The following is a 27,785-nucleotide window of genomic DNA, read 5'->3' as shown; positions in this document are numbered from 1 at the left end:
CTCCTTCAGAGAGAGACCTGTTTTTGAGGCCAGTAAGCTGGTGACATGGAGTAGTCCACTGCCTCTTGCCAAGCATTACACACTGGGCTTATCTGCTAGACGAGATGCTAAATTGGGGAGAGCAGTGCTACGATCAGCTTTGATGTTGCTGAAGTCCCTTGTGCACATACTTCCAAGATGCTGCTGCTTGCTGGTCACCTGCAGCAGGGATCCACTTTGCCTATTTGAACATAAAAGGTTACTTACTCTCCAGGAACTGTGGTTCTTTGAGATGGTGTAGATCCTGTGACCTGTGTGGATGCCTGTCTGAGTTCCCACTTGCCTGGCTTTTGATTGCTCGAGGAAGTGAAGCAAGGCAGTGGCTGTTCTATTCTTTGGGCCCGCATATGTGAGCATGAGGCGGCAGCCATGGGTGGTCCCAACAGATACTGCTCTTTAAAAAAAAAATCCAGTCGTGCCCATGTGAAGCTCATGCTTGCCTACTGTGAGATCCAAATTCACGTCATCCTCTTGAAAAGCACAGTTAGTGAAAGGTAAGTCGCCTTCTGGTTTCTGTTGCTGAAAATGTTCCAGTTGTATCTGGGGGCTGTAGAAGTCTTCCTGGTGCCTCTGCTCGGTTTGTCCTGTGAATGATTTGCTCTCTCTTTGCAGTTAGCACTACGTCACCCTGTGTTTGGAACGTCTGTGTGACAAGGAAGGCACCTCTCGTGGCCTCGGACAGCAGCTCCTCTGGAGGCTCTGACAGTGAGGAAGATGAGGACAAGACCGACATCGTTACCGAAACCATCAGTACGGGGTCAGGCCAGGAAACCATCAAACTGACCATGGATGCTAAGAATGAGAAAGCTGTGTTCACCAGGTGCGAAAGGAATCGCCTTGGGGTGGGGTAGGCCTGGCCACTGAGGTTTTGGAGAGCATAATGTGAGCCTAGAGATGGACTGTGCTGTAATCCAAAATGTAAATCTCAAACACAGCAACTTGTTAAAAGATAAAAATGTAAATTTGTGAGAACTTCATGGCTCTACAGGTTAATGGACCAGCTTTTCCTTTTTGGAGATGCGGGTTCAAATTTGGAAAGGGGTTCTCAGGGCTTCGTGGTGCAGGCTGCTGGTACAGAGCAATGCATCGCCTGCTCTCAGATAGAAACCACCACCCAGCTGACAGCTTCTGAGAGGAGGTCTAGCACTGGAAGTGCAGTGAGGGGGCAATCCAAGCGAGATCCATTAGCAGAGACATGGGAGGCCTTGTGTGATGACAAGTAGCAGAGGGCATGGAAGATTGAGATTGCAGTGCATCCCACAAGATGGTGAGGGGGAAGGGACCTGACTCAAGTCATAAGCAAAATATTCATTGGTAAAACTTCCAGTGGTTTTCAGCCTTTTTCATTTGTGGACCTCTAAACATTTTTGAATGGAGGGATGGACTTCTTCACAAATTTTGAATGGAGATGCAGACCCCTTTGAATTGTAAGTATGGGTATTCACATACTTTTGATTGGCCATAGTCATCTTTTGTGAATCCCTTAGACACGGACTGCAGACTCCCAAGGGGCTGCAGACCACAGGTTGAAACCCACTGAACTGTGTGATGCACAAGAGCCAGAATCCAATATTTATAAGATCATAAGTTCATGGTAATTTTCCAGTCAAAAAGCTTCAAAAGAGTCTTAGTGTCTCTTCCAGCACTTCTAAAAATGGGACATGAATGGTTTTGAAAAGGTTATCCCTAGCATTTTCTCTCTTCCCCTTGAACTGTGAGTGCATTAAATCCTTTATGTATTGCAACTGTGGTGGTATTTTCACTGCAAAGTCCCTTGGGCTAAAGGCCACATTTCATACAGCCATAGTTCAACCAGAGAAATTAAGTATTCTGGCTCTTAAGAAGCTGGTGTCTAAAACACCATGAACTTTGAACTTGTAATAACTAATTCTGGGTTTTGTGCTTTCTCCCATTGTTTTCAGAAACAGCTTTGGTTTCAAAGTCATGTAAACACTTTAGGAAATTTTACATAAAAACTATTCCTCATATACCCCTACGCAGATGTGGGCTATAATCTGGAGTCATGGGGGAAGTGTACTAGAAAGTGAACCAGGTTCACCCAACATATGACTTACTGTAACGAGCAAGTTTGAGGTATAATCAAACCAGCAGACACCTGAGAGTAGGAAAAGCTGGCTCATTATACCTTGTGCTGCTGCTGAAGTTACACAGCTGTAAAGGAAAATTATTGGAGAAAATAAAAGACTGTTAGATTTTGGTCATTTGAACATGAGCAAACCTGAGTTTTTTGCAATTGGAAAACGTGTAATGTCTGTGTCAGCACAGGCCGCGCCTCATGCTGCACACTTCACATACAAATCACCCGGGCAACATTTCTTTGCTTGTGGGGATTTGCTTCTGGTGGGTTGCTTAAAATATGGGACAAGTCTCTAGGCTGAGAGATGGCATGGCCAAGCAGGTTCACTTGTGAGAAACCAGGATAGAAGGAAACATGAAAGTCAGCGTAATATTGCTGATTGCGGAGTTGCGGTATTAACTCTTTTCATGGTGCAGCAGGCTCTGTATTGAACTTCCACCGATTCTCGTGTTATGAAGTGAAAACCCTTGGAACAAGTGGAGGTGACGTGCATCTTGCACATGTGTTGTTCAGTTCTGAACTGCCAAGATTTGTGGCCAGGGCTGTTCCATCCATTTAACTGTCTGCCTTGGTTCACGGTGGTGCTGTCCATCCTGTTTGGCACTGTAACTTTCTATTCACTTCCCAACCAATAGAGAGAGGCAGATTCTCACTTTGGCTAGTTAAACAGACTGTGGGCCGTGACTCTGTCAAGTATACACACTGCAATTGGAAATGGATATATGAAAGACATAAGTCACTTAGGAGCTAAGTCAAGTCGAAGCATCCACAGCCTGTTTTGCTTTGAATGATTTGCAACTGCTACGCTCACCCTGCTTTTGCAATGAAACCAAATACTTCTATAACCATAATCTCCACCTGAAAAAACATGAAGAGTTTCCAAAGTTTACAGCCTGAGTCAGGAATTAAAACAAATAGTTGCTGGGAGCAGGCAGAAGCCTTTAATTTAGATGGCGGTAACAGCTGTAGTCAGCTGCCACAGATCTGTCCAGCAGTTTTAATTCATGGTGTATGTCCTGTAGTGTGAAATACCTGGTTGGCCGGTTATGAGAATTGAGGCTGCCTGGTATTCATCACAGCTGATCTCGATTTCATTTTACTCGCCCATAACAAATGAATCCAATCTGAAACGCTCAATTGTGGGTGCGTCAGTTTTTACCCTGTTCCTGGATGACTCCACATAAACCAACGGCAGTGCTTGACAAAAACATCTGGGGTTTCCTGATGAAAAATTCCCTGAATTCAGAGTGCTGATGGGCGTCCATTTCTCTACAGCTTGGTGCTGTCCAAGCTTTAGACATTTGATTCAGCCAGGATTTGAACTCAGTTCTTTCTTTGGCTTTGACAAGTCACTCACGGTAAAATTTGCACATTGAGGGGTCTGAGTTAGTCTCCAAAATCAGTATGTACCAATCTTATACAGAACATGCTGGTTTTCCAGAGGTGCTGGCGTCACTTATTCCCACTCTTTGCAAGAATGGCTGCCAACAACTCTGAGAAATCAGCCTTTAAATCCTTTAAATGCTTGATGGTAAAATTTTGATATGAGCATCTCCTTAATTTACTTATTCATGAAATGCAAATATTTAATTCTCTACTTACTGAGGGAATAATGAATTAATGTGTCACGTGCTAAAGAATAATTAGTAAGTAGTATTTAAAAACGTGTTTGCCATCATAACATTATATTAAAAGAAAATTCAGTAATTTATCCTCAATTTACTAAAGTAATGCCAGGCTGCATCAGAGATTTTGAAGACTAGAAAGTTTTTCTAGATCACCACAGGGCTTATTTTGGTTTAAGTAGGAGTTCTTTCCCAGATGCAGCCAATAAAGCATCCCTTTGCTAATCTCTTCCAAAGGAGTTGGAAAACATTGAGCAATGGCTGACAGCAGTTAAAGAAAGGGGATTGGCCTGCAGTGGGAGTTCTTAGAGAAAATGTGCATAGCATGTCACTATAAGGATGGTTAAGGAAGCATTTAACACTAATAAAGACAATGGATCCAGTATTTATATGTAGGGATTTAGGTCACCTCCTGAGAATTTTTCACCCCTTCACTGTATTGCCGCATTGTACTGTTTTTTCCCTTGTAGGACTCCCGGCTGGAATAGCAGCCATGATCTGTTTAATGAGCAGAGTGTGTGACTCACCAGCTCTTATCCATCTGGAATTTTAATCTATCCATCTGGAATTTTAATCTACGTTGCACTGTTAGAGAGGCACCAGATGAGTATTTTTAAAGCTGCTGAATTTCCAGTTTCCTTTGGAAAACCTGTGCATCAGAAGGATGACTTGCATTTGAGGCAGATTAAGTCCTCTTTCTGTATTTTGTCCTGCAGTGATAATACCAAACCTTCATTTAAACTAACCTTTTAAAAAGGTCCAGTGCTTGGACCTTGTATGCCTTATTTCAAATTTTAAATATTTAAGCACTAAAGTTGACACTTACATTGGCAATAGTGATAAATGTAGGTAACTCGTGTTTCAGTTGTCAGCCCTCTATTTACTGCGGCTTTCCATATAATAATTCCTATTTAGTTCTAACTACTGACCACACTGCTCTCACCAAATCTTACTGGCCAGGTTGCCACAGAACTGAAGCCTGTTGTAGCTCTTTAGCCTGCTTTTCAGCCGATGGCAGTGTCATCAATCTACAGTTAGAAGTAGAAAGACCCTGCTGTTAGGAAGGGTTAAAACTCACCAATAATTCCCTCCTTACCCCCCCTCCCACCCCGGCAGACATAATCCTTGTATCAAGGGATAGTTGATAGAGATATATCTATATAGATATATATAATGATGTCCTTAAGTTTCCTGCCACGTAACTTTTCCAAATTTTCGGAACCTCTTTAAATTAGGATCTTGCTTCTTACACATGCCCCACCAAATACCGGTTGTACTGGGTACCGTTTATTCTGCTGCGAATCCACAGGTTGGAGCCCTCTTGCTAATGATCTGCATTTAGCCATGTGCTTTTTAAGTTATGGTATGGCCCAGATGCACCTGGGTTAACTTTCTCTCCCTGCGTTGTACAGCACAACTTTATATGTGACTGTTCTTTTGTAGGTGCATGCTACTCTTAGCAGCAGCTCTAAGTCACACACAAGTAATAGGATTTTTCAGATAAGCTAGCCAGAAGGTTTACCCTGGAAGATCTATGGCAGAGGTTCCCAAACTTTTTCTTACTATGTACCCTTCCAAATTTACCAGCTGCCCATGTACCCCTACCACCATGCATTTTATATATGAACCCCTTAAATGCCAATTATTATTATAATGAACATTAAATCCACCATTACACAGTTGCTCTTGTGTACCCCCCAGAGATGTCTTGTGTACCAGTTTGGGAGCCCCTGATCTGTGGTAAGCATCACATGGTAAATTTGCTGGGGGAGAAGAAAAGTGCAGGTGTACCTTGCAGGTGATGACCTGTTTCCTGTTACTGCTGTACTTTGTCAATGATTTGGTAACCTAGACTGTGTGCAAGTTTCAGCTTCGAGCAGGATGTTCAGAGGATGTGCTCATTCGGTTACTTGTGTGTCCATTGGATTTAATTTTACGTCGAGGACTCGGTTCACAGTATTCAATTACTGTATGCCTAGAAGAAACCCTGTTAAACATTCCTTGTCATTTCTACAGGAGGGGAAGCTGTCTGAGGATAGCAATGCAAAGTAGTTTCTTTTGTCTGTTTTTGCCACAATCTTTACTGTTTTCTTTTTCTTTCTTCTTTGCTTTCTCTCTGTCTCTGCCTTTCTTGCTGCCTTTCTCTCTTGCTGTGGGTATTGCTCAGAATATTTAGACCTGCAGTCAGAGGGTATGTATAATGGCGACATTTTCAGGGTTCCAAACATCCACCTGACAAGTAATCTCTAATTAAACATTTGATGCTGGGTTGGGGTTAGGGTTGCTGTACTGCTGGGCTGGCGAATGATGCTGGAAAGCCCATCTTTTCACTATCATTAAAAATGTGCCCAGAAGTAACACTTTGAAAAGCCTGATTTGAGATTATAGGCAGTCCTGGGTGAAAGATGCAAGCAGAGGCAGTACACTGGTAGAGGAATCATTTAAAAATTAACACAGCATTTGTATAACTCCATACATCTCATCCAGTCCTCGAGCTTCTGCCATTTCACCTGTTCATGAGCTCTTTCTGCAAATAGGAATACCTCTTAACGGTATACAGGAAGGGCCAGTTATTTAAGCTGACTACAGTAAAACCTTGTTAATTGTGGTTTCCTCATGTGCTCGATACACCTGCAGAACAGTTTTCTTCTATAAAAATGGGGGACAGTGCTGTTGTGAGGTCTCCTAATTTGAGACTTTGCTGTAGTGACATTAGTGAATGTTCGCTAGCATGTTACAAAGTAGAATCAGTAATAGAACTAAATAAGATCTATATCTTGTCAAATCAGAGTCGTTTTTTACGGTTAGCATTGCATTTTTAATTGCATTGTACTTGTTGCTGTCTAAAATTCATCAATTCAAACAGCGTCTCCCCATCATGTTGTGCAAAATTAGCAAGGCTCTACTGTAATTTCCTTATTAGCTAAGAGATGAAAGGAAAAAACACCGGTGTAATAAATGACAGCATAATTATGTTTTATCATAAAGAACGTACATCACTAAAAAGTTTACTGTCAAAGCAATAAAGGATAGCTAAGTCTTGCAGAGGAAGCCGCTTTTCTGACCTACTGTCATGAGTGAGACAGGAAGTGCAGCTCAGTCTTTACATGCGCCTGAAAGGCAGGAGGCTTTCCAAGCTATTGCAAGGTGAGTGGTATTTAAAAGTATATTTTGGCCCACTGAAGTGCTTGCTTTTAACCCTGTGCTATTAAATTCCATGTTACACATCTTGAAGGTGTCCTGTGTTTCTCAAGCAGTCAAAAACTGAGCTGCAGTTCTTTAGCCTCATGGCATAGCAGTGTGAGTCAGGCTTCCTGCTGGGAGGCATCAGTCAGATTGAAGCCCTTGTGCAGGGAGCTTCTAGCAAAACTGAGCTGGTAGCAACAAGTCGAGTGTTCTCTAACTTGTGTTGAAAGCAAACACCTCTCTAGCGTAGGATCTTTAAACAGTTTTTGTGAACATATTGTTCAGGGTATAGGGTTAAGTATGCGATACAGCAAAGTGCAACGTGTGAAGATATCTCCAGCAGTGTTAATTCAGCCATGTCTCACATCCAGGGTTGTGGTATGTGGCTAACAACATAAACAAGCATATAATTTACCTATAATAAGGAAAGCAGGGAAAGTAAATACTACCTGTATGTAGTATGATAGTTACTCTTTCTGGGAAATGATTTCTGCATTTCCATGTCGTGTGTGTTTGATTTTTTTCATTTTTACCATTTTACATTAGTAGAAGCTTTTGCATTTTATTTCCTCGCTTTTCAAAGGGTATAGAAAGTGTTTCACTGCTGAGCCATTGTTAAATGTCGTACTTAAGCAGCTCCTTTGAAGCTGGGGCATACTAAAAAATTGCAAGCATTTTGCTGTGTATGCTCATGTACAGGTTTAAAAAGTACTACCAACTTTTAAAATTTCTCTCCACGCTGGGCTGATTTTTTTTTTTTCTTCCTCTTTCTTTGGTGACTAAAACTTTGTCATATTTATCATCTGTATCGCTACCTGGCTTTAAATTAGGTACTAATATCTTTTCTATATGCTCCATTTTCTGAAAAACAATTGAAATCCCTTTCAACTCAAACTTCTGGCATATCCAAAAACCAAACCAAAAAACAAAACTCACCCTGACCTGAGACCAATCACAAAAATTCCAGCCTCAAAGAATGTCTTAATGAGCAGCAATGGAAACGAGTTTAGAACAAAAGCTGGAATTCAGTGGGTGCATCTACACATACATTAACACGCTTTAGTTAATGTGCATTAAATCTAGTACCTCTGGTCACTTTTTCACATGCTCCAGAGGTGGAGGGGGCAGCCCTTTAATTAGACCATCTCAGAGAGCTGTTCTAATTAAATCCCTGCCATATCTCATATATCAGCCCCCTTCACTTAAAAATGGCAGCAGGTGTGCTTGAACTAAAGCTTGTTTGACAGGGTTTAGTTCAAGCACCCCCACCATCATTTTTAAGCACGGCAACACTGATACAAGAGATGTGGCGCTTTAATAGCATGGTAAATGCACTCCATTGTGAGGTACTAGAAAAATGCACGTTACCCTGTCTTAATGCATATTAGCTAAAAAGCACAGTTTTTAAGTGACACTTAATGCGCGTTAGCCTATTTTAATGCACATTAGCTAAATAGCACAGTTTTTAGTGACACTTTAAGCGCATTAAAATAAGCTGATGCGCATTAAAGCACATGCGTAGGTGTGCCCAATCTGAACTAGTGCTTCTTATCAGTGGAAACCATTTCGTTTCTTTAATTGTATATTGCAGGTCTCATTTCGTAAAGCCTCTCGTAAAGGCTGCTAACTTCTGTGCTTTGGATCCACTGAGTGGAGCACCTGTACAACCGCTTCGGAAGTTCCTACTTTTGCTTCCAATAATAGTTAAGATTGAGGATGAAACTGTTTAGTTTATATCCCTGCCAGCAGCAGTGAAAACCTGCCAGTTCCTTCTGCCGAAATAGCTCTTGAAATAGTAGCTGGCAATGGTTGTTGTTTCCATTGCTTTGGGCATGAACTCAGAGGTGAGAGCTGGCATTCTCTCCACTGCATGAGGGCTCCAGAAAAGGAGTGTGGCAATGATGGCATTTGCAAATACAACAGAGCTGTTGCTTTTCATTCTTTCATGATTGTGCAAGGGATTTTGGTGGAGCATCTGCTGACATGCAGCAGAGAGAATGGCCCTCCAGTTTCCCAGACTGAATGGAGTTATACTGTCACCGTGGATGTTTTGAGCTCTCCCGTTTTGGGATACATTTTTCTTTTCCGTGCCTGCTGGACTGTTCATCCTGCATGACCTGTTGATTTCTTATTTGTTTATGGGAAGCATGAAAAATAAGCCCACAAGTTGGCTGTCTTGCTCATATCTTGTTCCGCCACTAACTCAAAGAGTTGCTGAAATGCATTCAGTGCATTTTTCCAAAAGGATGCATGCTGTGGAAAATCGGGCATGCGCCATGTCTCCAGCGCTTTTATTGAAATGTTAAATATCCATTTTCTTGATCTGACTTGTGCTTGTTTAATTACAAGGTGACCAAACTAATGGTCACGGCTTTCGCTGTCAGAATTAAAAACGTTTCTCAGAGATGGACGTTGAGCTCAATAATTGTCATAGACACCATCTTTTACGCGGGGCTTCTACGACTTAAAATGGCATATTTGCTTCTGGAGCCGCTCAGTGAAGCCCTCCCATGTTATGTGACCTCCTGTAATTACTGGCCAGCGGATGGTTTCGACAGCCTGTTGACAAGTGTGTCGTTAGCATGGCTGCCATTGCACTTCCTTTGTTCACAAAATTCAGCTTGCAAGGGCTCGTTTCTGGGCTTAGCATGGAGCACGTCATGTTTAGGTGTGCTGTTTATACAAGTCTTGTGTATCCATTTGTAGTGTCACCATCCTTCCTAGTATGTTCTTGCAATATTTTGATGTCTATGATACTTACTGATTGTTTACCAAAGAGAGACTAGCGGATAACTAAAGTGTATCCCAGGAGCCACGATAGTAAGCTTCGGAGGTGGGTAGAATTGGACTCTAAGGTTATTTTATTCAGTGTTACCTTGACTAATACTAAAGACCTTTGTATCATTGACCACTTCAAACTGACTTCTTTACAGATAATTTGACCAGGAGAGTAGTTTCAGTGTTGTGCTCATCGTTGTGAAAAACCACAATTAGGTGATGTGGTCTGGGGGTCCCCCCCGTTCGAATGGTGTGAATCAGATTCCATCTGGCACATTGAAATTCCCATTCAAGTTGTGGGGACCTTTGTTGTGCCAGCCTGCGGGCTAGTGAGAGAGAGGCTGTTTCAATGCAGCAGCATTGATGGTGCTGGCAAAGCTTAAGTTTGTCATTGTAAAGAGCTTCCCTAATAAAGCTGGGTGGGAGGGAGGAGTAGAAATGAGAGACTCAACAGAATTAAAAGACATTAGAGGATAGGGTAGGAAAGGCAACCTGAAAAATAAAAAGATAAAAATACAAACCTTTCCTTGCACAGAAGCATCCGAGTGAAGCTGACAGATAGATAGAGCCTCCTTTCTTTAATATTCCTCCATCATTCCCGTCAGGCCAGGCCTCTCTTGGTCTGCTGTCTGGTACCGTGTAAAGCAGTACAGCCTGTTCCATGGTTGGGTGGTCGGTGACTAAACCAGCACCCCCACCTAGGCTAAACTGGGTGAGAACGGTGTGCGAACACCCAGCAGGACTAAAAACAAGACCTGTCAAAGGGCAGATGAGCTCCCTGTGAGCCAACGACTGTCCATACCTGGAGAAGAAAAGGGCACCACCAGGTCGCTTTGCCCAAAGACTCGCTGATGATGCGCAGCATCTAAGATGCCTCAACCATCACGGTGGCCTTGGAGCTGACTTGACTTGACTTGATTCTTCATTAGCTGGACAGCTTGACACTATTTAACTACTGATCATTTTTCTTCTAGGATGCTTTTGAGATTTACAGTAACCCCAAACAGCGACCATATCAGTTCACTCCTCAGGAAGAAATTATACTTTCAGGGAAGTTATTGGAGGGAGGGGATTAGCTTTGGCGATAACTCTGAAGTAGGACAAAGGGAGCTAAGCTTCTAGGTTCAGACAGACGGTATTACCAAAGAAGGCTCATTGCAAATAATTCTGTGGGGTGCATATTACTCCTTAGGGATTGCACGTGCGCTAAGAGGTGACAACTTGGTGCTAAACTTGGACAGTAGTGCATCTTTCTTCGAGAAACAAGTTGGCAACATTTGAAGTTCTTTGCTAAAGTGAGAGGTAAATTACCAGTTATTCAGACAGACTGCTGACAGGCAAATGTCTGAGACAAATTACTAGGCAAGCAAAGGAGGAAGCTACCTGGTGGCCGCTGCCTGACCATCGTCGTACTGGGAGAATGCTTGCTTTTTCCCCCAGAGGCAGTCAAGAGCCAGTGTGTGTTTTCTTAATAGTCACATAGAAGAGAATTGGTGCCTGCTCTTTGAAAAGGGTATAAGCTTTCCTGAAACCAGGATAAACCCCAAATAATGGGCTTTCTGGTGTACTCTTGGGATTTCATAGAATCATAGACAATGAGGGCTGGATGGGAGCTCAGGAGGTCACATCTCCAACCCCCTGCTCAAAGCAAGACCAGCCCCAACTACATCAACCCAGCCAAGACTTTGTCTACCCAGTTCTTGAAAACCTCCAAGGATGGAGACTCCACCACCTCTCCAGGGAGCCTAGTTCAGTGTTTCACCAATCTCCTTGTGAGATTTTCCTCCTAATACCCAACCTCAATTTCCCTTGGTGCAGCTGGAGCCCTTTGCTCCTTGTCCTGTCGTCTGCCCCCACTGAGAACAGCCCAGGTCCAACCTCTTTGCAGCCCCACTGCAGGGAGTTGAAGGCTGTTATCGGATCCCCCTCAGTCTAGATTTTCAGTGATGGCTTGGATTTGGGGCTAATTCCAAACATAGCTATGACCTATAATTTTTATTTTAATCCCTTCATCTTTTTAGGTATCTAAAATAGGAATCTCAATTCTGTTAGAGTTTTTCCGTCTCCACAATAAAGTCAATGCTACCTATCCCCAGGGGTTAAGGCTTCGTTGACAGTGGTCAGAGTGCCCCAAGATCACTTCATCTTTATTTCTTTCCTTTTCCCACCCCCACATTGGTTGGGTATTCCTATAGATGAGGCACATTCAGCCAACCCTGAACTCTTGATGTTGCTCCACTGTATGTAACATCCAGCAGCTGACCTCTGTAGTTTTGTGCCCATCCATGAACAACCTGCCATTGGGAGGAGACTTTTCAGATTCCTCTGGTCCAAATTAGTAAGTGTGGATGTGTGCTTGTTGCTTTGATAAGGGGCTGGTCTTGATCCAGCAGGTCTTTTCCAGCCCTGCGTTGACAGGCACGGAGAGTCCATGTACACAGCTTCTAAATGTAAGTCACTGAGTCATGATCCGTAATATTTGGAGAGAGCAGTCCTGAGTGCAAAGGACCTTCAGGGACCTGCAGAAAATGGTCCAAGTGGACTATAATGGTGTACATCAATAAAAAGCCCAAAGCAAATGGACCCTGCTTCCCTGCGCTGGAAAGATACTCTTGATGGCCACTTACCCACTGGGGAAGGAAGACCTTTGTAGGCCAGCTTGAGCCTGCTGATCGATGACTCACGCAAGTGGGCTTGGACCAGGAGAAAGACCTTGGGATCTGTCTGGAGTGGGAAATGACTGAGCTGTAGTTAGTGCCAGTGAACAAAAAACTGGAAGGCTACACTACACAGACTCGGTTATAAAGCGGTGCCGTTTGGGTCCATTGCTCAGAGATCTCTTCCTCAGTCTCTCTCCAGCCATCCTCAGGAGAAGAAAAAATGTTGCATTACTATTTATTATAGTCACGGCAGCTTAAACATTTTGTAGTGATTCCCTGGTCCCTGTAACTGGAAAGCTATCAGGATTTCCAGGCCCCAGAAGGCTGTGTGGATAAGCTGTGCTCCATTCTGACTGCTTCACTTCCCTTCTTCACCTCTCAGTCCAGGTTTTCAGTCTCCTCTCTTGAAGTTTTGGCATCTGTTTTGTCCCTCCATGAGCCCATTGTAGGCAGAGCAATTTCTATGCAGCCCGTAATAGTCTAGATCAGGAAGAGCTTGATGCATTTAACTCTTTCCTGTATAAGGAGCCCGCGGAGATAGGGATAGGCTTAGTGTGGTCCTGCCTGAATTTAAGAAGCTGTTTGAAGCCACAAAGCACCATGACTTAGCCTTTCTGAAGGCAGGATTCTAGCCCTGCTTACAGACCTGCCTTTTCCCAAATCCTTGTAGCAAGAAGTGCATTAACTTTATTTTATGCTCTCTTCAAAGACTAGCAAGAGGGGTTGAAAACAGTGCTCACTCATTGTAAAACATGCAAAATGCAGAATTTTATTGAAGTGGCTTCTTTGTCCACTTCGAAGTGGTGTTTTTTGCTTTAATATTAACGTCCAAGGCATATTGACCTTGCCTGCAGCTTTACTGCCTGCAGGTTTTGTGGTGTCTGCTCTGTTTTGTTTTATAGCCACATCTTTGGAACTGCGTATTTTCAGGCAGGGGGCTCTGCTGTGCTACGTATCTTTAAGGACGCTTGATTGCGACTAAAGGTCACTCTTAATCTCTGGTCATCAATTGTAAGAGATCACCAGTTCTCCATCATCTTCTACACAATTTTAGAGGGTTTGTTTAATTCAAACTTTACATGCAAATGGCAGGTACTTAATTTGGAAGGAAACCGCAGGTCAGAGCTATCGGGGTCCCTGTTATTGAGTGAGAATAATGATCTGCTGGAATCAACAGCTTGAGTTGTGGGTTTGGGGACAGCCAGCCTTGGCTGGGTGCAGTATTACTGCCCCAAAAAGCAGATAATATGCAGCCACTGTTCTAGGTAAGTAGTTTTCTTTTATCCAGCGGCGAACTCAGTTGGTGTGACCTCTTCCCTTGCAAGCAACTTGTTTGAATGCCCCCCATTTACTGGGCCCTGCCTTGCCAACCTGACGGGTCAATAACAACAGTGTTTGTTCTCCATTCTCCAGCTCAGGACACACCCTGCGGTAGGATTTTATATCTAGAGGAGCGTTAATCCATTTCCCTTGCAGGCAACAAAGACATGCTGCTGCAGAGAAAGGAAGCACCCTTCTTGAGAGTTGTTGGGTTTTGTGTGTTTTCAGTGTCCAGCTGATTTTTGAGAAACGTAGTCCCTGGATGCATCTGATGCTTGTAATTCCAGCTAGATTTTGCAGCTTGTTTGAATTTGTCCAGTAAATAACTCCATTTTGTGGAAGCGTGACCTCTGCACTACAAGTAGCAGAGAATCTGTTGTCCTCCCTTGAAACTGAACACCTCTTCGTGGCCAGTTTAACTTGAACTTGAGTTCTCCTCACACAGTGATGCAGACTGCATGGTGATCGACAAACTGACCATCACTGATATGGCAACGACAAAGGTCTCCAAGCCACTGAACAGCACGGCCCAGCATTCGGAGGAGCGCCAGAACGCTGCAGCTGTTGGTACGGTTGCTACAGAAGCCACAGCAAAAGACAGGTGAGCCAGTCATAGTAGAATTGAATCAGATAGCTTTAGCACTAGTGCTGGCATCAAACTATCCTGTTGGCCGCTCTGACTCAAATGTCTCGTGATCCCGCTAGACTGAAGGCAGTGTAGCTGGTGATTGCAGCATCAAGCGCACATTCTTCAGTTTCTCATGGGTTTTATTACATCTGTGTTGCTGTTAAGCATCTGGATATTTTTAACAGTTCCTGTGCATAGCAGGGTGGGGGGATTAAAATTAAAGTAAATACATTATTTCAAATATCCTGGAGGGAAAGGAACTGTTTAACTTAAAAGGACAGTGCTGGCATAAGGACAAATAGGTCTAGACTGGCCATGAGTAAATGAGGCTGGAAAAGGTTCCCAAGTACCAAAGCAGTGGTGGCCCGAAAGTCTCCCAGTAGAAGTACCAAGGCACAAAACACGACCGCTGCTAAGATGGACCTCTGTAAGTGTCTGAAGTGGATGGCGTGCTGTAGATTTATGCAGCAGCAGGGAGCCAGACTGGGTGACTTGCTGTCAGGACAGCAAAGCAGTGGATTAGAGGAAGCTGAGCCTAGGGAACTCGTGGCACCTCCATCGCTGGAGGTGTTCGGGAAGAGGCCAGGCAGGAGTAGCCAGTGCCTGTCCTCTGCTATGAGTATTTGCCAGGCTTCAGGGCTTTGCTGCCCACCATGTGGGGCCTGGAAGGAATTTTTCCCCCTTCCTGCTGTGACATGTGCCAGGGATCTTTTTTCACCTTCCTCAAAGGCAGAGGGTGTTGGCTGTAGTGAAGGCTGGGGATTACAACTGGGCTGTGCCAGTGCTCCTACTGGGACTGCAACCGGGAGGATCTTGGCTAGAGGGTTTTGCCTCTGCTGAGGGTTGCCGCATTTGGGGTCAGGAAGGGATTTACCCCGGTCAGATTGGTATGGACGTGTGGGGTGGGATTTGCCTTCCTCCAGCACGGGCACAGCCTCTGCTTGGGATCTCCTGCGTGTATTTTAACAGCCTTTGCAGCAGCTGGATGTTGGCTCTTGTGATCCCCCTGCTTCACCTGTGGCAGGTTTAAGTGTGTTGTCTGGTGCTGTGTCAGGATCAACTGTGTAGTTTTGCGAATAGGTTACATAATGTATTTGTTTGGGATGGCCTGGACAGGGCTGATCCTACCCCAGGTGGGCAGTTGGGCTCGATGACCTCTGGAGGTCCCTTTCAGCCGCACTTCTGTAGAAATTCATGATTGCAGGCTCTCCCTGCACCAGCAGCATGGTGCAGTGGGGAGTGATGCTCGCTTTCTGCCATACGTGCGTGCAAGGCAGGAAGCAGAATTGTTGTGATTGTGCTTCAGATCCCAGAACACCTTTAATTTGACATCTGTCAGGGGTCCTAGAGGCTTGAGAAGCGTGACTTTTGAGGAAAGGCTGAAAGAACTAGGACTGTTTAGTTTGGAGAGGAGAAGACTGAGGGGGGATTTGTTAGCAGTCTTCAAATACTGGAATGGCGATTTGGAGAGAGGATGGAGGTGGGCTGTTCTCTGCAACTGCTGGGGACAGGACTAGGAGCAATGGCCTCAGGCTCTGGCAGCAGAGAAAAGTGAGGTTGGAGATGAGGAGGGACCTTCTTGCTCTGAGGGTGGTCAAGCACTGGAACAGGCACACAAAGACATGGTGGCATCTCCTTCCATAGACATTTTCAAGAGCCGGTTGAACAGACGCTTGGTTTAGTCAGGGATGATCCTGCCTGGAGCAGGGGGTTGGACTAGATTCCCCCATGAGGTCCCTCCCAGCCCTACTTTCTTATGATCCTGCTTCTTCTGTGAAGCTCTGAAGGAGGGTGTGGAGAAGCCATGCTCGTATCCAGCTGGCTTTGATTTCTTTCATCCTTGCCCATCTGAGTACAGACCTGCCTATAGAACAAGGACTACACTGGTTGCAGTGGCCACTGATTTTCCTCCTCATACTGGGTGGTGACCAGATGTTCAGGTGATTTTTGGGAGATCTTTCAGCTGCCTTTGGTATCATGGATCAAGCAGCATTGCTTGCGCATAGCGGGGAACTCTCTTTCTTCCCTTGCCTTCCTTCTCTGCTGTAAGACCACAATGGATGGTGGCGGATGGAAAACTCTCAGGTATGAGATGCTGCCAGGTGCCGTTGTGTCCCCCTTCTGTTCCATCTGCTGGTGGGGCTGTCAGTATGGAGGGATGGGGGGTGCTGCATTTTCAGCCGTCTCCTCAGACTCAGGTGATGTAGGTCAGCCCCTTGGCCACCATCGAGATGAGACTGGCAAGGGTGAGAGCAAGCTGGTTGAGTCTTAACCAAGATCACAGTGTGGCGGTTGGGGGGGGGGTGGTAAGTGGAAGCCACAAAAAGAGACCTCTGAGGGGTATATCTGCCAGTAGTTACTGGTGCTCACAAATTAGGGCTGATTTTTCGATCCCAGCTGGTGTCATTGCAGCGGTGACCTGGTCAGCTCGCTTTCATCTGTGCCTAGTAAAGAGCATGTGGCCTGTCCTTTCAGGATTGGACTGGCTCTCTATGCATTTGTCACCCTGGGATTTACTCCACTGCCACGCACTTTTTGAGGGACTGCGCCCTCAGACCCATTGGAGCCGGCGGCTGGGGTCAAAGCACCGTGATTTCCTTCTGGCACGCCACCTAGCGTCCTGCTGGAAACATGGGGTGCCAGAGTCCTGAGATCTGTGTTGGCTGCCCTCCACCTGCTTTCTGGGTGCCTGAGGTGTTGGTTGGGGTTTCTCAAGCTCTGAGTGGCCAGGGAGCAGTCTACCATGCCATCCTGCAGACGCTGGCAGCAGAGGTGCCCGCGCTGGGTCTCCTCCATGAGAGGAGAGCAGGTGAGCAAGCGTTCGGTGTAAAACCTCCGGGATCGGCTTTTTCTTTCATCTGAAATAGCCCAATTGTAGGAGCTTTCTGAGCAGGCAGAAACAGGAGCCCCAGGGGGAAAGGCTGAGGTAGGAATATGGCTGCCCAGCCAAGCTCCTGATTTTGTGTTGCTAATTTAATTGCCTGTGCTCTATGATGAATTCTGTAGCGGCCCCAGGAGCTTTGCGTACCACGCTGGCGAAGGGGTGTTAGCAGGGAAATCCCTGCCCTTCTGCTGCCCCGCTGTGTGTTAGCTGCTTCTTCCTTTCCTAAACTGATTTGTTTTAATTAAACTTGGGTTTGGAGTTAACTACTGCTACTGCTGCAGGAGCACCTGGTCAGGACTAGGGGCCTCTCACATTGTGGACCATATAAATATACCCTAAGCCCTTCCCTGCCCCAAAAAGCTGGCAAGCTTAGGCAGAGCAGACAGGCAAATTGTTGAAGTACGTGCACTTTGGTTAAGAGGAGGCTAGATGAACACCTTGCTGGGGTCGTTTGACCCCAGTACTCTTCCCTGCCATGGCAGGGGGTCAAACTCAATGATCTGCTCAGGTCCCTTCCGACCCTACAAACTATCATTTTCCTTTGAGATCCATGTCCCTTCCCCCAGTGATCATTTCCTCCTCTGTCCAAGATCTTTCTCTGCCCGTGCATGCCTGCTGAAATGCCCTTGTTTCACGCTGCCTGTCCCAATGAAGTGCTACATCTGGTTTTTGTCTGATTGGTATGTTCAGAGCAAAACCAGTTATGCTAAGGAAGTAGAGCGACAAGCGAAGTTTCAGCTACCCAGCGCATTTCAGAGGAGGGGTGCGAGTGAAGCTGGGAGCCTGGGGCACGCTACTCTGAATCCTGGCTTGATGTCTGTTCTGTTGTTGGATTTGGGCAAACGACTTGGAAGATACTTAGTATGAATACTTTCAAAGAGGAGCTTTCTGAGCAGCCTCCAAAGAAGATGGATCTGGACTGTTCACAGTGGGGGAAGATGACAGGACAAGAAGCAAGGGGCTCCAGTTGCAGCAAGGAAATTTAGGTTGGCTTTTAGGAAAAAGTTTCTCTGTAGAAGGGTGGTGAAGCACTGGGACAGGCTCCCCAGAGACGTGGTGGACTCTCCATCCTTGGAGGTGTTTAAGCTCCAGCTGGACAAAGCCTTGGCTGGGATGATGTAGTTGGGGCTGGTCCTGCTTGGAGCAGGGGGTTGGACTAGATGTCACCTCCTGAGCTCCCTCCCAGCCCTCGCTGTCTGTGATTCTGTGACTTCTTTGCTACAACTTCTCCTTTTGGAAAATGGGAGGAATGTACTTACCTTCCTGCTGGACAGGTTCCCTGAGGGGATTCAGAAGAGGTAAGTGACTGTGGTCACAGCTATTAGAAGGAACAGGTGCTGGTAGAATGGGGTAAACACTACAGGAAAAAGGAACTTTCCAAGGATTAAAATAAGCTTGAAGCTGAGCGGGTGACACAGCTGTTGCATTTCTCTGATGTTGCTCTTTGTTTTTCCTGTAGGAAGGAAGAGGTCTTACCGTGTGCCGAAGCCACGTTAAATGGCCCCGCTTGATGAAGCGAATGCAATGGGACATGTGTGATCCAGGCCAGGCTGCTACCTGGTGATGCAATTTGTCAGTTTTTTTCATTTTAATTTTATTTTTTAATAAATGCTGCATTGATGAGAGAGCTGGCATTCAGGACCAGACGCGATTCCAACACCAACAACCTGTTCTGAAAGACACTTGCATTGTCTAAATGTAGCATGGATCAGTTAGTCATCAGAATGACTGGGTCCTACCCAAGCAAGCCTTCTGCCTGGTTTCAGTTCCTTGTCCCCCCTCTTCTTCTCCCCTGGTTTTTTTGTTTTCTCTCTGGGGTTCAGTCCTGTTTCCTTAGTGTTATTGCACACAGTATTCAGCTTCTCTTCAGAAAGGTAGCAGGTCTAACGCTGGGGCTTGGACAGTGCACAAAAAGTCCTGCAGTCGTCTGACCAAAGTTCCTAATGGAGCTGCCTCAGGCAGCATTTGCACCGCTTTTGTATAGCAATAAAGCCTTATCAGAAACATTTCATAGGAGGAAAAGATACAAACACTTCAAACGGGATGTGGCAGGGAGGGATATTTTTTTCTGTGGGGTGGGAGGGAAGATATCAACATGGTCCCAAGCCAGAGGCCAGATAGCAAAGTTAGCGTAACACTGAACCATCTTGAGACACGGGAGATCTCTGCGTTCCAGTGAATGGCACCGTGCTCTGATCTCTGGCGACATGACAGTTCACTGCAGGATCTTGGACCATTTTAGCAGCTGGTCACTTCCATCCGAGCCATCCAAGCTCAACCCTCTGGATGTCGTCCTACGTTGGGCTGGGAAGCCTGTAAAGGAGGTAGCGTGTCATGCTCGTCGGCTGAGAGGACAGCAACGCATGGGACGGCTGCCATGCAGGGACAGGAGCAGACGTGGCCCGACCAGGTGATGAGGTGCTTGCTGGCTTTTTGGAAACTAATGTGTTTTCAGATTCATATGGAGATCTTTTTTGGTTTTCTGTTCTGTTTTTAAAAGTTTTTAATGGATGCAGGAACAGCAACACTTTTGCACTTTGTACCTAGCGACAGCATTGGAGAGGGAAGCGACCCCATCACGGGACTTTTGCTGTTACTCACCATGTAGTCAAGTCGCAGAGAGGGCTGGGGGGCACGCTGCTCCCAGGCTAGTGGGTAGAGCAGGATGGGGGACAGGACTACACCTCAAATGACCTGGGAGCAAGGTCAGTTCAGGATGGGTATTTGACCCTGGAACAGAGGATCCTCTGCATAAGCATGTAGGACCTTCTCCAGCATAAAGACTGTGCCGGTGTCTGCCCCAGGTCCACACTGATGTCGAGCCCAGTGTGCTGGCCTCAGCCACGAGCTTGTTCCCAGACTGGACTTGTGCACATAGATCATACGGGTGTAGAAGCTGGGCCACTTCAGCTCCGGGCTCGTGCCGGTAACAGCAGACTGCCATAAACAGTGCTCGCTCTATACCCCCGTAGGCTTTACTGTTCATGTGTGTAAGCTGTGTGCTGAGACCCACCTGTCCTCTCTTCAATGCCACTTATTTTCCCAATCCAAGGTCTAAGCTGGAAAATCGTTTACTTTGGAATAAAAGCATTAAGCTTGGCACATAGGTAACTAGATGGCTTATTTTCAGAGATACTCTCATCCATGCGGTCTGAGGGACTCTGCCTTGTGAGTATGAGAGAGTGCCTTGCACTGGCCTCCCATCATGAGCAAAAGCACGCTTGCCATAGTCAGGTTTGCTTTTCAGAGTGCTCTGGTTTCATCTCTGTGATACCACATATGCCATGTTCTGTTTAAAAGGTGATGGAGAGGCTTGCCCCAGTCCAGCAGGCTAGACTGTCCTATTATCAGTATTTGGCAGCGAAGTGCCCCAGCGGAACCCTGACATTTATTGTCATTTCTGATCTAGGGCAGCCTGAGGATTGCCTTTGAGCATCAGTGGTGCAGTCAGCTGCGATTCCCTGGCCAGGAAAACCCTTTGTGGCACAGCTAGTGGTTCTTAGATCTCTCTCTCCTTCTCCCCCTTTACACAGTTATAAATGAATAATTAAGAGTTAAATTGTGCCAAAAGAGAAGTTCACCCATGGTGATGGTGAGTCCCCTTGATTGCCGAAGACCAGTCCTGTTCCTTGGAAGTGATTGCTTGATGTGGGTACCTCTGTTTCTGGGTGCTCAAGTGAAGATGTCTTAAGAGTCTGATTCTGCAGGAGACTAATGTGTATTAGCTTCTAAAAATCAGGCCCCTTTTAGGCATCTCGTATTGCATTCCCAAAATTGTTTTATGACTTTAACCACTTAAACGCAAAAATCTTCTTACCAAATGCAGTGCAAGTGCAGCTGATCCCAGCAATTCACTGAAAACCTTGACTGAGTTTCAAAGTCCCATGAAGTACTAAGGCCAAAAGCTCCTTCCCAGTTTTCTCCATTTAGCCCCCCAAAAATGACATTTCTGTGCTGCAGGTCACTAACAAAGCACAATGTGGCTAGGATCACTCAGACAGGTGTCAGGGGAGTACCTGCAGCAGACTCAGTCTGAGACGTCTCGTAGCTTGGTGCCTTTTCAGCTGCTGGAGTACACAGCAAGATGCATGAAGTTATGCTGCACATTACCAACTTGTTGTGTTTATTCATTAGCATTTGGTTCTGAGTCCATGATGAATTGAGAGCTTGCAAAAATGATTTAAAATACAGACAATAAATAGCTTTGCCCAGTCCGGAAGGTATAAGGAGTGAGACCCCAGCCCCATGGCATGGTATGGCTTATTTTAAGGGCTCTTTATCTGGAAATAGTGAACTTGATCACTCGTGCCTCACTTCCTTGAAGGCTAGACATCCTGTACGTGCTTGGACATGTAGAAATGCACAAGATTTCTTGCTTTTCTAATGGCGAATGATTCCTTCATATTCCGGGGCTTTGAGTTGGGAGTTATATCTCACTGGCCCTATTCGCCATCTCCCAACAGACTGAGCTGGAAGGTATCTGGCGCGTGTGTTCGCCCTTGATAGCCCATCAGGTCATGATACCCTTGCCTGTCCTTATACACGCGCAACTCTCTTGTCCATAAATTGAACTCCCTTCCTCTTGAGAATCAGGGTATGGGAAGATCAAGCGTTTCTTGGTCTTGAGCTCGTGACATGCAGTTTTTCTTTTGGTCCTCATTGCTATCTGAGCTTTTTTCCTAGCCTGTTCAGGCTACTGCCTAGAGAGCCCTTCTCTTGTGCCCGTCTGGGCATTTGGATGCTGTACTGCAGTCACACGACCTTTCCTGGTTGTTTAAGTGTTCGGTCACTTGATCAGTAGTTGAATTAATCCTTTCTGCGAGCTGTGCCTTGCTTTGTGGAATCTCAGACTTACAATTTACAGAGTTCACTCATTTGCAGCGGCACGTGGGAAATACTGTTGGTGTTCTTCATCACAGGTGTGCGATTTCTCCTGGTCCTCTGTAGGCAAGCACCGTTTTGGGAAGGAAGTGTTGCACAGGGCGGGAGCGAGGCAAACGCTATCAAAGGTGGATATATTTATACCCAGCTGTATCCTTCAAAAATCATCTTAGACTTGGGTGCGATACCTGGCCAGACAGCAATGAAGACTAGGCAAAAATGAGCTTCAACTCTCTCCTTCCCTTTCAATATTCAGGAGTTAGAAAAACTGCCCATATCTGTATGTATAATTCGTTTAGTCTCGACTGTATACTGCTCTGTGTGTGTGTGTGTGTGTGTGTGTGTGTGTGTGTGTGTAGAGATATATTTGCAGTCTCTATTATGCCACGTATATTTATACATGCACACAAAGGGATACTAGTGTATGAAACCAGGTGAAGTGGAGCCTCGCAGTGCAATGATCCCGATAACTATGTGTGTATGTGCCAGTACACATTCGATAGCACAGCCACGTTCATTGGGAAAGATCGAAGCTGATGGAGCATAGCTTGGTGTGAAATAATCTCTCATACCGGGTGGTCTAGCAGAATGATTTGAACCCAGGAGGGCATTGAAAATGGATTATAATTATCAGGGTGCATTGGCTGTGCAAGGACTGATCAGCATTGTTGCTCTTGACGTCCCTTGCTGTGAAATACTCCTCCTGCCGGCGTGCTTTCACATTGGAAGCCGGGGACTTGGTTGCACACTTGGTAGTGAAACCTGTTCAGTTCAGCTGGCATTTACCAGTTTGTGGATTTTAACAACAACTCTCCTTAAAGCTGGTTGTACCGTGAAAAAAATCCTTTCTTCCTTTCGGCAGTGTTTGTACTGAGGAGCCATCTGGGCTGTGGTGTCAGCTGATTGTTTTCAAGCATCCATGACCGCTCTGTTCAAGACCAGGGTATTACATTGGCAAAGAAATGAATGTGGAAGGGAAAACTCTGGGGGGTTTCTGTCAGATAATCCCACAGTAGAGAGGTACGAGGCCGATCTGGATGGGTGGGGATGTGTAACCTCGGAGTACCTGCCTTGCCTTTGTCCAGAGAGAGCTCTTTATCCAAATTCTTTCGAGTTGCTCTCTGCAGAATTTGGGGAACAGATGCCAGAGAAAATACAGAAAATGAATGCCAGTACCAAGGAGACCTGTGCTTACAGCCTGAGAGAGCAGGGGTCCGTTTCTCAGGTGTGAGTTCCTGTGAAGTGGTATGGCCCGCTCTCAAATTATACAGCCATGATGGGGGAAAAATTGAAGTTGAATTGATGTAGTTGGGGCTGGTCCTACTTGGAGCAGGGGTTGGACTAGATGTCACCTCCTGAGCTCCCTTCAGCCCTCATTTCCAAGTTCAGGTTTTAAATAAAATATCCCTTTGCAGAAATGCAATTAAGTGGGTTGTGATCAGTCTCACCTGTCTTAAAAAAAATACTTTGTCCACAAAAGATCCCAAGGCAACAGCTATAAAATCCCATGCCCACAGCTGGAGGACCCATCAGCAACACAGCTGAGCTTCTTTATCATCCCATTTTCACTGCTAAGTTATCATGCTGCATCTGGAAGAGCAGTGCGAGGCAGACTCTGGGCAGAGACCAGCCGTGTAGTGTCCTCTGAAGATCATTCAGTTAGGAAAACTCACACGTATCGACTTTGTCAGTGAAAGTGTTTGGGGTTGTGTGGTGGTGGGGCATGAAGTTTGGAAGTAGGTGGGAATTTAAGGAAAGCAAGGAGCTAACAAGTTTGCATTCATTATCTGCTGCGATCATAGAAGTCCCAGCCAGCTGTGATTGAAACCCTCTCAAAGGTAGTCCTCAAATTGCATCAGGCAAGAGGCCATGTGGCAGCCATCCCCAGGAGCTGGTCCCTGAAAGTCCCCTGCAGAACGGCCCAGACGCTCAGCCTGTCCGAGCCAGAGCTCCCCGATCTCCCTTCTCCTTCAGCAGTTGCTGGAGCTGTACCTAAAAATAGGGTGTGGGGATGCTCGACCCTGTGCTGGGCAGGGCGGGTTTTTCTGTCTCCCTTTGTGTCGTGCCTCCTTTCCTGCATCTCGCTGGTGTGGCCCCAGCCCCAGCCCCAGCCCCAGGGAGATGTGAGCAGCCCCTGTTCACTCTTCTGTCAGGTCATCTGAGTGGGGCAGCAGTAACTTTGCTCTGGTGTCTGCAGGGTCCCCTGCGAGCGCTGCCGGCCACGGTCACCTGGAAGACAGTGATGGGACAAGCAAAGAGATTTGATTTTTTGCAGTGTAATACCTGTGGCCTTGAGTTGTTTCAGCTAGATTTCAGCTTGCTGTTCCAGCAGCTCATCATTTTTAACCGCCGTAGTAAAAATAGGATTTTCTTCTCCTCTTGCTCTTCCCACAGCAGTGGTCTCGCCCTGAACTACTGAGCTCTGCTCACCTTCCAAACAGCTGGGTTTTTTGTTTTTTTTTTTTGTAAAGCAAAATGAACCCTGTCATTCACAATGGTTTCTTGATTTTTATTTATTTCTCTTTTTTGTTCACCCCAACATCAGCTCTCTGCGACTGCGGCTCTAGCACTTCATTCTCGGTCCAAAAGAGTCTTTCTCTCTGATTACAAGCTTGCCGGGCCAGCACGATTCACGTATTTGTCCTTTCCCCATTGCCATCTCAAGAAAGATCTTTTGGATGGATCTTGCGACACCAACACGCTGACTTCTTAAGCGACCTCTTCCTTTTCTCTTACCTGGTGCAGGAGGAGGGCTCGTCATGGGCAAAAATAATGCCAAGGTAGCTGCGTGGCATCACACGCGCCTGGTTGTTCAAGGGTACGGTGGTGAGCTGGCAGCGTAGGGGTGCTGTACGGTGCTGCTTGCTCCACTTGAGGGTGTTTGGACATCACTAGCTCATTCTTTTAACCACCGTTTCTGAACAATTGGCAGAGGTTTTCTGTGACTGGGGCGTTGTTTTTTGTTTTTTTCTTTAAGAAATATTCACAGCCTGCAGGAAATGGCTGAAGAATAGCAGAGGCCGACTCAGGGGTTTGAGAGAGAGAGAGTGCGTGTGTGTTTCTGCCCACCTGTACACATCGGTGCAATCCAGCGGTCCTCTACAGATGGGCTCAGCTGGGTCAAATGATATAAAAAAAAAAAGCGTGCCCACAAAACAGCGAAGAGCTGAAAAATGATCAGTTAGCGGCACTGTGATATTTTCTTAAATATACTTCTGAGCCAACAGCATTTACCGCAACATTTGGCATTCTTGGTGGCTTGTAGCCTCTCAGTGAGGGTTACTTTCTCTCGCCTTTAGGGTCATGTCCTTCTGCGGTCCATCTCCTTCGCGCGGTGTCCCAGTTCGACATACAGAGGGATGCTTTGAAGCCCCACTGCTCAGACTACCTGACATAGTCTATAGTCTGGCTGTGAGGGGGGCCGCATCTCAACCCGCACTTCATATAGGTCTCATTTTCCAAAGCGACCTAAGCACTTGGGCTCTCAAGACCTATTGACTTGCAAAGACGCTTCTGTTCCTAAATGCCCAAGTCATTTTTGAAAGCGAGACTTATGCACCACTCAGGTGTACAGATGCTGAGTGGGACATCAGCTGAGTACCTTTAAAACCCCGTGGTATTTTTTTTTTCCCAAGCTCTGACCGGTCTTCAGCTGCGGGTCTTGCTAGTTCGATCCACACCTTGGATTTAGACCCCAGGCTGTCTGCGGGGCTGTTAGTAGCTGGGGACCCTGCTAGCTCAGAGCAGAAATGCTCCATGATCCCAGTGGGCCTCTCGGGTAGCTTCCAGGCATCCTGTCCGGTGTTTGGTCTGACTGATCGAGCAGAGGTGATTTGGGACCTGCCACCTGCCAGGGTGGCTTTTGCATAAGAGAGACAGGTTACCAGATGGGTTAAATCGTTTGCTTCGTGGATTTTTCTTTTTCAGTCTGCAAGGACAGGAACTCGTACTCTGTTATAAAGCCATGTGGTTGCGAGGTCTCGATTCCATTGTACAAAAAAAAAAAATTAAAAATCCCGCTGAAACCACTGAAATATCAGTGAATTTCAGACTGATAGAGTTAATATTGTGCAAAATCTGGCAGAGATTCAAAGCAAGGTGATACGGGAGCGCACAGGTTTCCATGCCCCTTTGCTTGGTCTGAGCACACCTTAGGCTTACCTGCAACAAGCTAAACCCCATGAAAGGCTGCCCAACGGTGCAGCTGTGTGAATCTGTCTTTTGTGCATTTTGGGATGGCTTGGAATAGCCCTGTCTTCATGGAACAGCTTGATAAGTAGCAGCCACATCTTCCCCCGCCTGCTCACACAAGACCCGGTTTCCTCTGGTCAGGGAAGTCGTGCTGACGGGATTTTTCATGTTTGAATCTGTCCCCACAGTGACTGTTGCTGATTTTTGCATAGGGCTTCTGTGCCAAAGTACTAGGCACTGCAGGACATGGTCCGTCGGTAGACAGGGCTTTGGCTGAGCTGAGGGAAGGGCACTAAGGTTTTTCTCCACCACTGGGCTTGCACTATCTCCCGTTGACTTCCTAAGGACCCTTTCCAGCTTTATTGCTGGACATTGTTGCCATGGGGACAGCGTAAGTGATGCTCAGTGGGCAGTGGTGCATCTCAGCTGCAGCTTCAAGGAGAACGCCTTTTTTATGTAGTTTCGATTTTTTTTTTTTAATCTAGTTTTTCAAAGGTCTGGTAATCCTAACTGGTGCAAAGGGATTCCCCGCATTGCCGGATTTGGAATAGGATCTGTTTACGCAGCAGGACACTGTTGCCATGTTTTAGGAAAGTAGCTCCTAAATGGGATTGTTTAGTGCACCCAGACAGGGACAGATGAACTCCGGGCATGTTGGAAGCTCATAAATAGCAACGCAACTTCCTTTCGTAGAACTCCGAATCATTTGAGGTCCCTTGAATGCTGCAGTCAGGATTGGAGCATCAGCTCTGGCGCGGACATTTTCATTGCCTAACAAGTGCTATGTTGGCAGCAAGCCTACTTTGCACCCGCATGTTGCACGTGCTTGTGTTTGCACGATCAGAGAGAAAAGGATTTAACTGAAGCTGTAATGGATGTGATTTACCAAGGTGCCCCGGTGTTCTCACGGATGCTGCACAGTCTGCTCAGACTTCTGCGCGGAGGCCCTTATCCGGTACTCCCTTATTGGAAAAGTGAGATCACCATGCTGCCCTGCTACCAGGCCTGAGCCCTTGGGCGCAGCACTTAGTGGCTGCTTTACAAACCACTCCCCGTCGTGAGGACGCGGTGCAAGCCGGCGAGTCTCAACCGGGGTCACGCGATGTTTGCCCCTGAGGCCTGTGAACGTGATTCACAAGACAAACCCAGAGATTTTGCACGGGAGTCCGGAGCATCGCGAGCGTTCTGCCCCGCTGTGGGCTTTCTGGGGTCTCTCCCACGGCCTCAACACAGGTCGTGAGTCCCTTGAAGGCATGGTGTCATTTTGACCTCGTTTGCCTGTCTCAAATTAAGATGTTGGTCTCCCCTCTTACGAATTCACCAAACCTTCCCAGCCCACCCCCACTGGAACGAAAAGAAAAATAGCTCAGCAGGACCCTTTCCATTTTCCTTGCTGGCTAGCTGCTTCCCTGGACTTGCCTTGCAGACACCTTGGGACTTTGGGTCGTGGTGTGAAAATGGCCTGGAATAATACATGGTAGGAACGTATGGGGAC

The 27,785-nt window shown here is 46.2% G+C and overlaps 1 protein-coding gene across 3 annotated transcripts in view; it reads left to right on the top strand.

The window, feature by feature from the left end:
* Positions 1–20,317, top strand: part of PPP6R2 (protein phosphatase 6 regulatory subunit 2) — a 142,183-nt gene extending 121,866 nt beyond the window's left edge. For 2 of the 3 annotated variants that reach the window (XM_019543840.1, XM_019543841.1), the window contains 4 exons: positions 652–859; positions 5,930–5,953; positions 14,152–14,307; positions 18,678–20,317. In XM_019543840.1, the coding sequence (XP_019399385.1) occupies positions 652–859; positions 5,930–5,953; positions 14,152–14,307; positions 18,678–18,729 (440 nt within the window). In that variant the 3' untranslated portion in view covers positions 18,730–20,317. The remainder of the gene's footprint in view (positions 1–651; positions 860–5,929; positions 5,954–14,151; positions 14,308–18,677) is intronic. The other variant, XM_019543842.1, reaches the window with a different exon arrangement.
* Positions 20,318–27,785: the final 7,468 nt, after the last annotated feature.

This window comes from Crocodylus porosus, unplaced genomic scaffold (assembly GCF_001723895.1).
Source record: "Crocodylus porosus isolate Cpor-Errol unplaced genomic scaffold, CroPor_comp1, whole genome shotgun sequence".
In the NCBI taxonomy this organism is placed as follows: Eukaryota; Metazoa; Chordata; order Crocodylia; family Crocodylidae; genus Crocodylus; species Crocodylus porosus.
The sequence above is the reverse complement of the archived record's forward strand: the minus strand, read 5'-3'. Positions and strand labels throughout refer to the sequence as shown.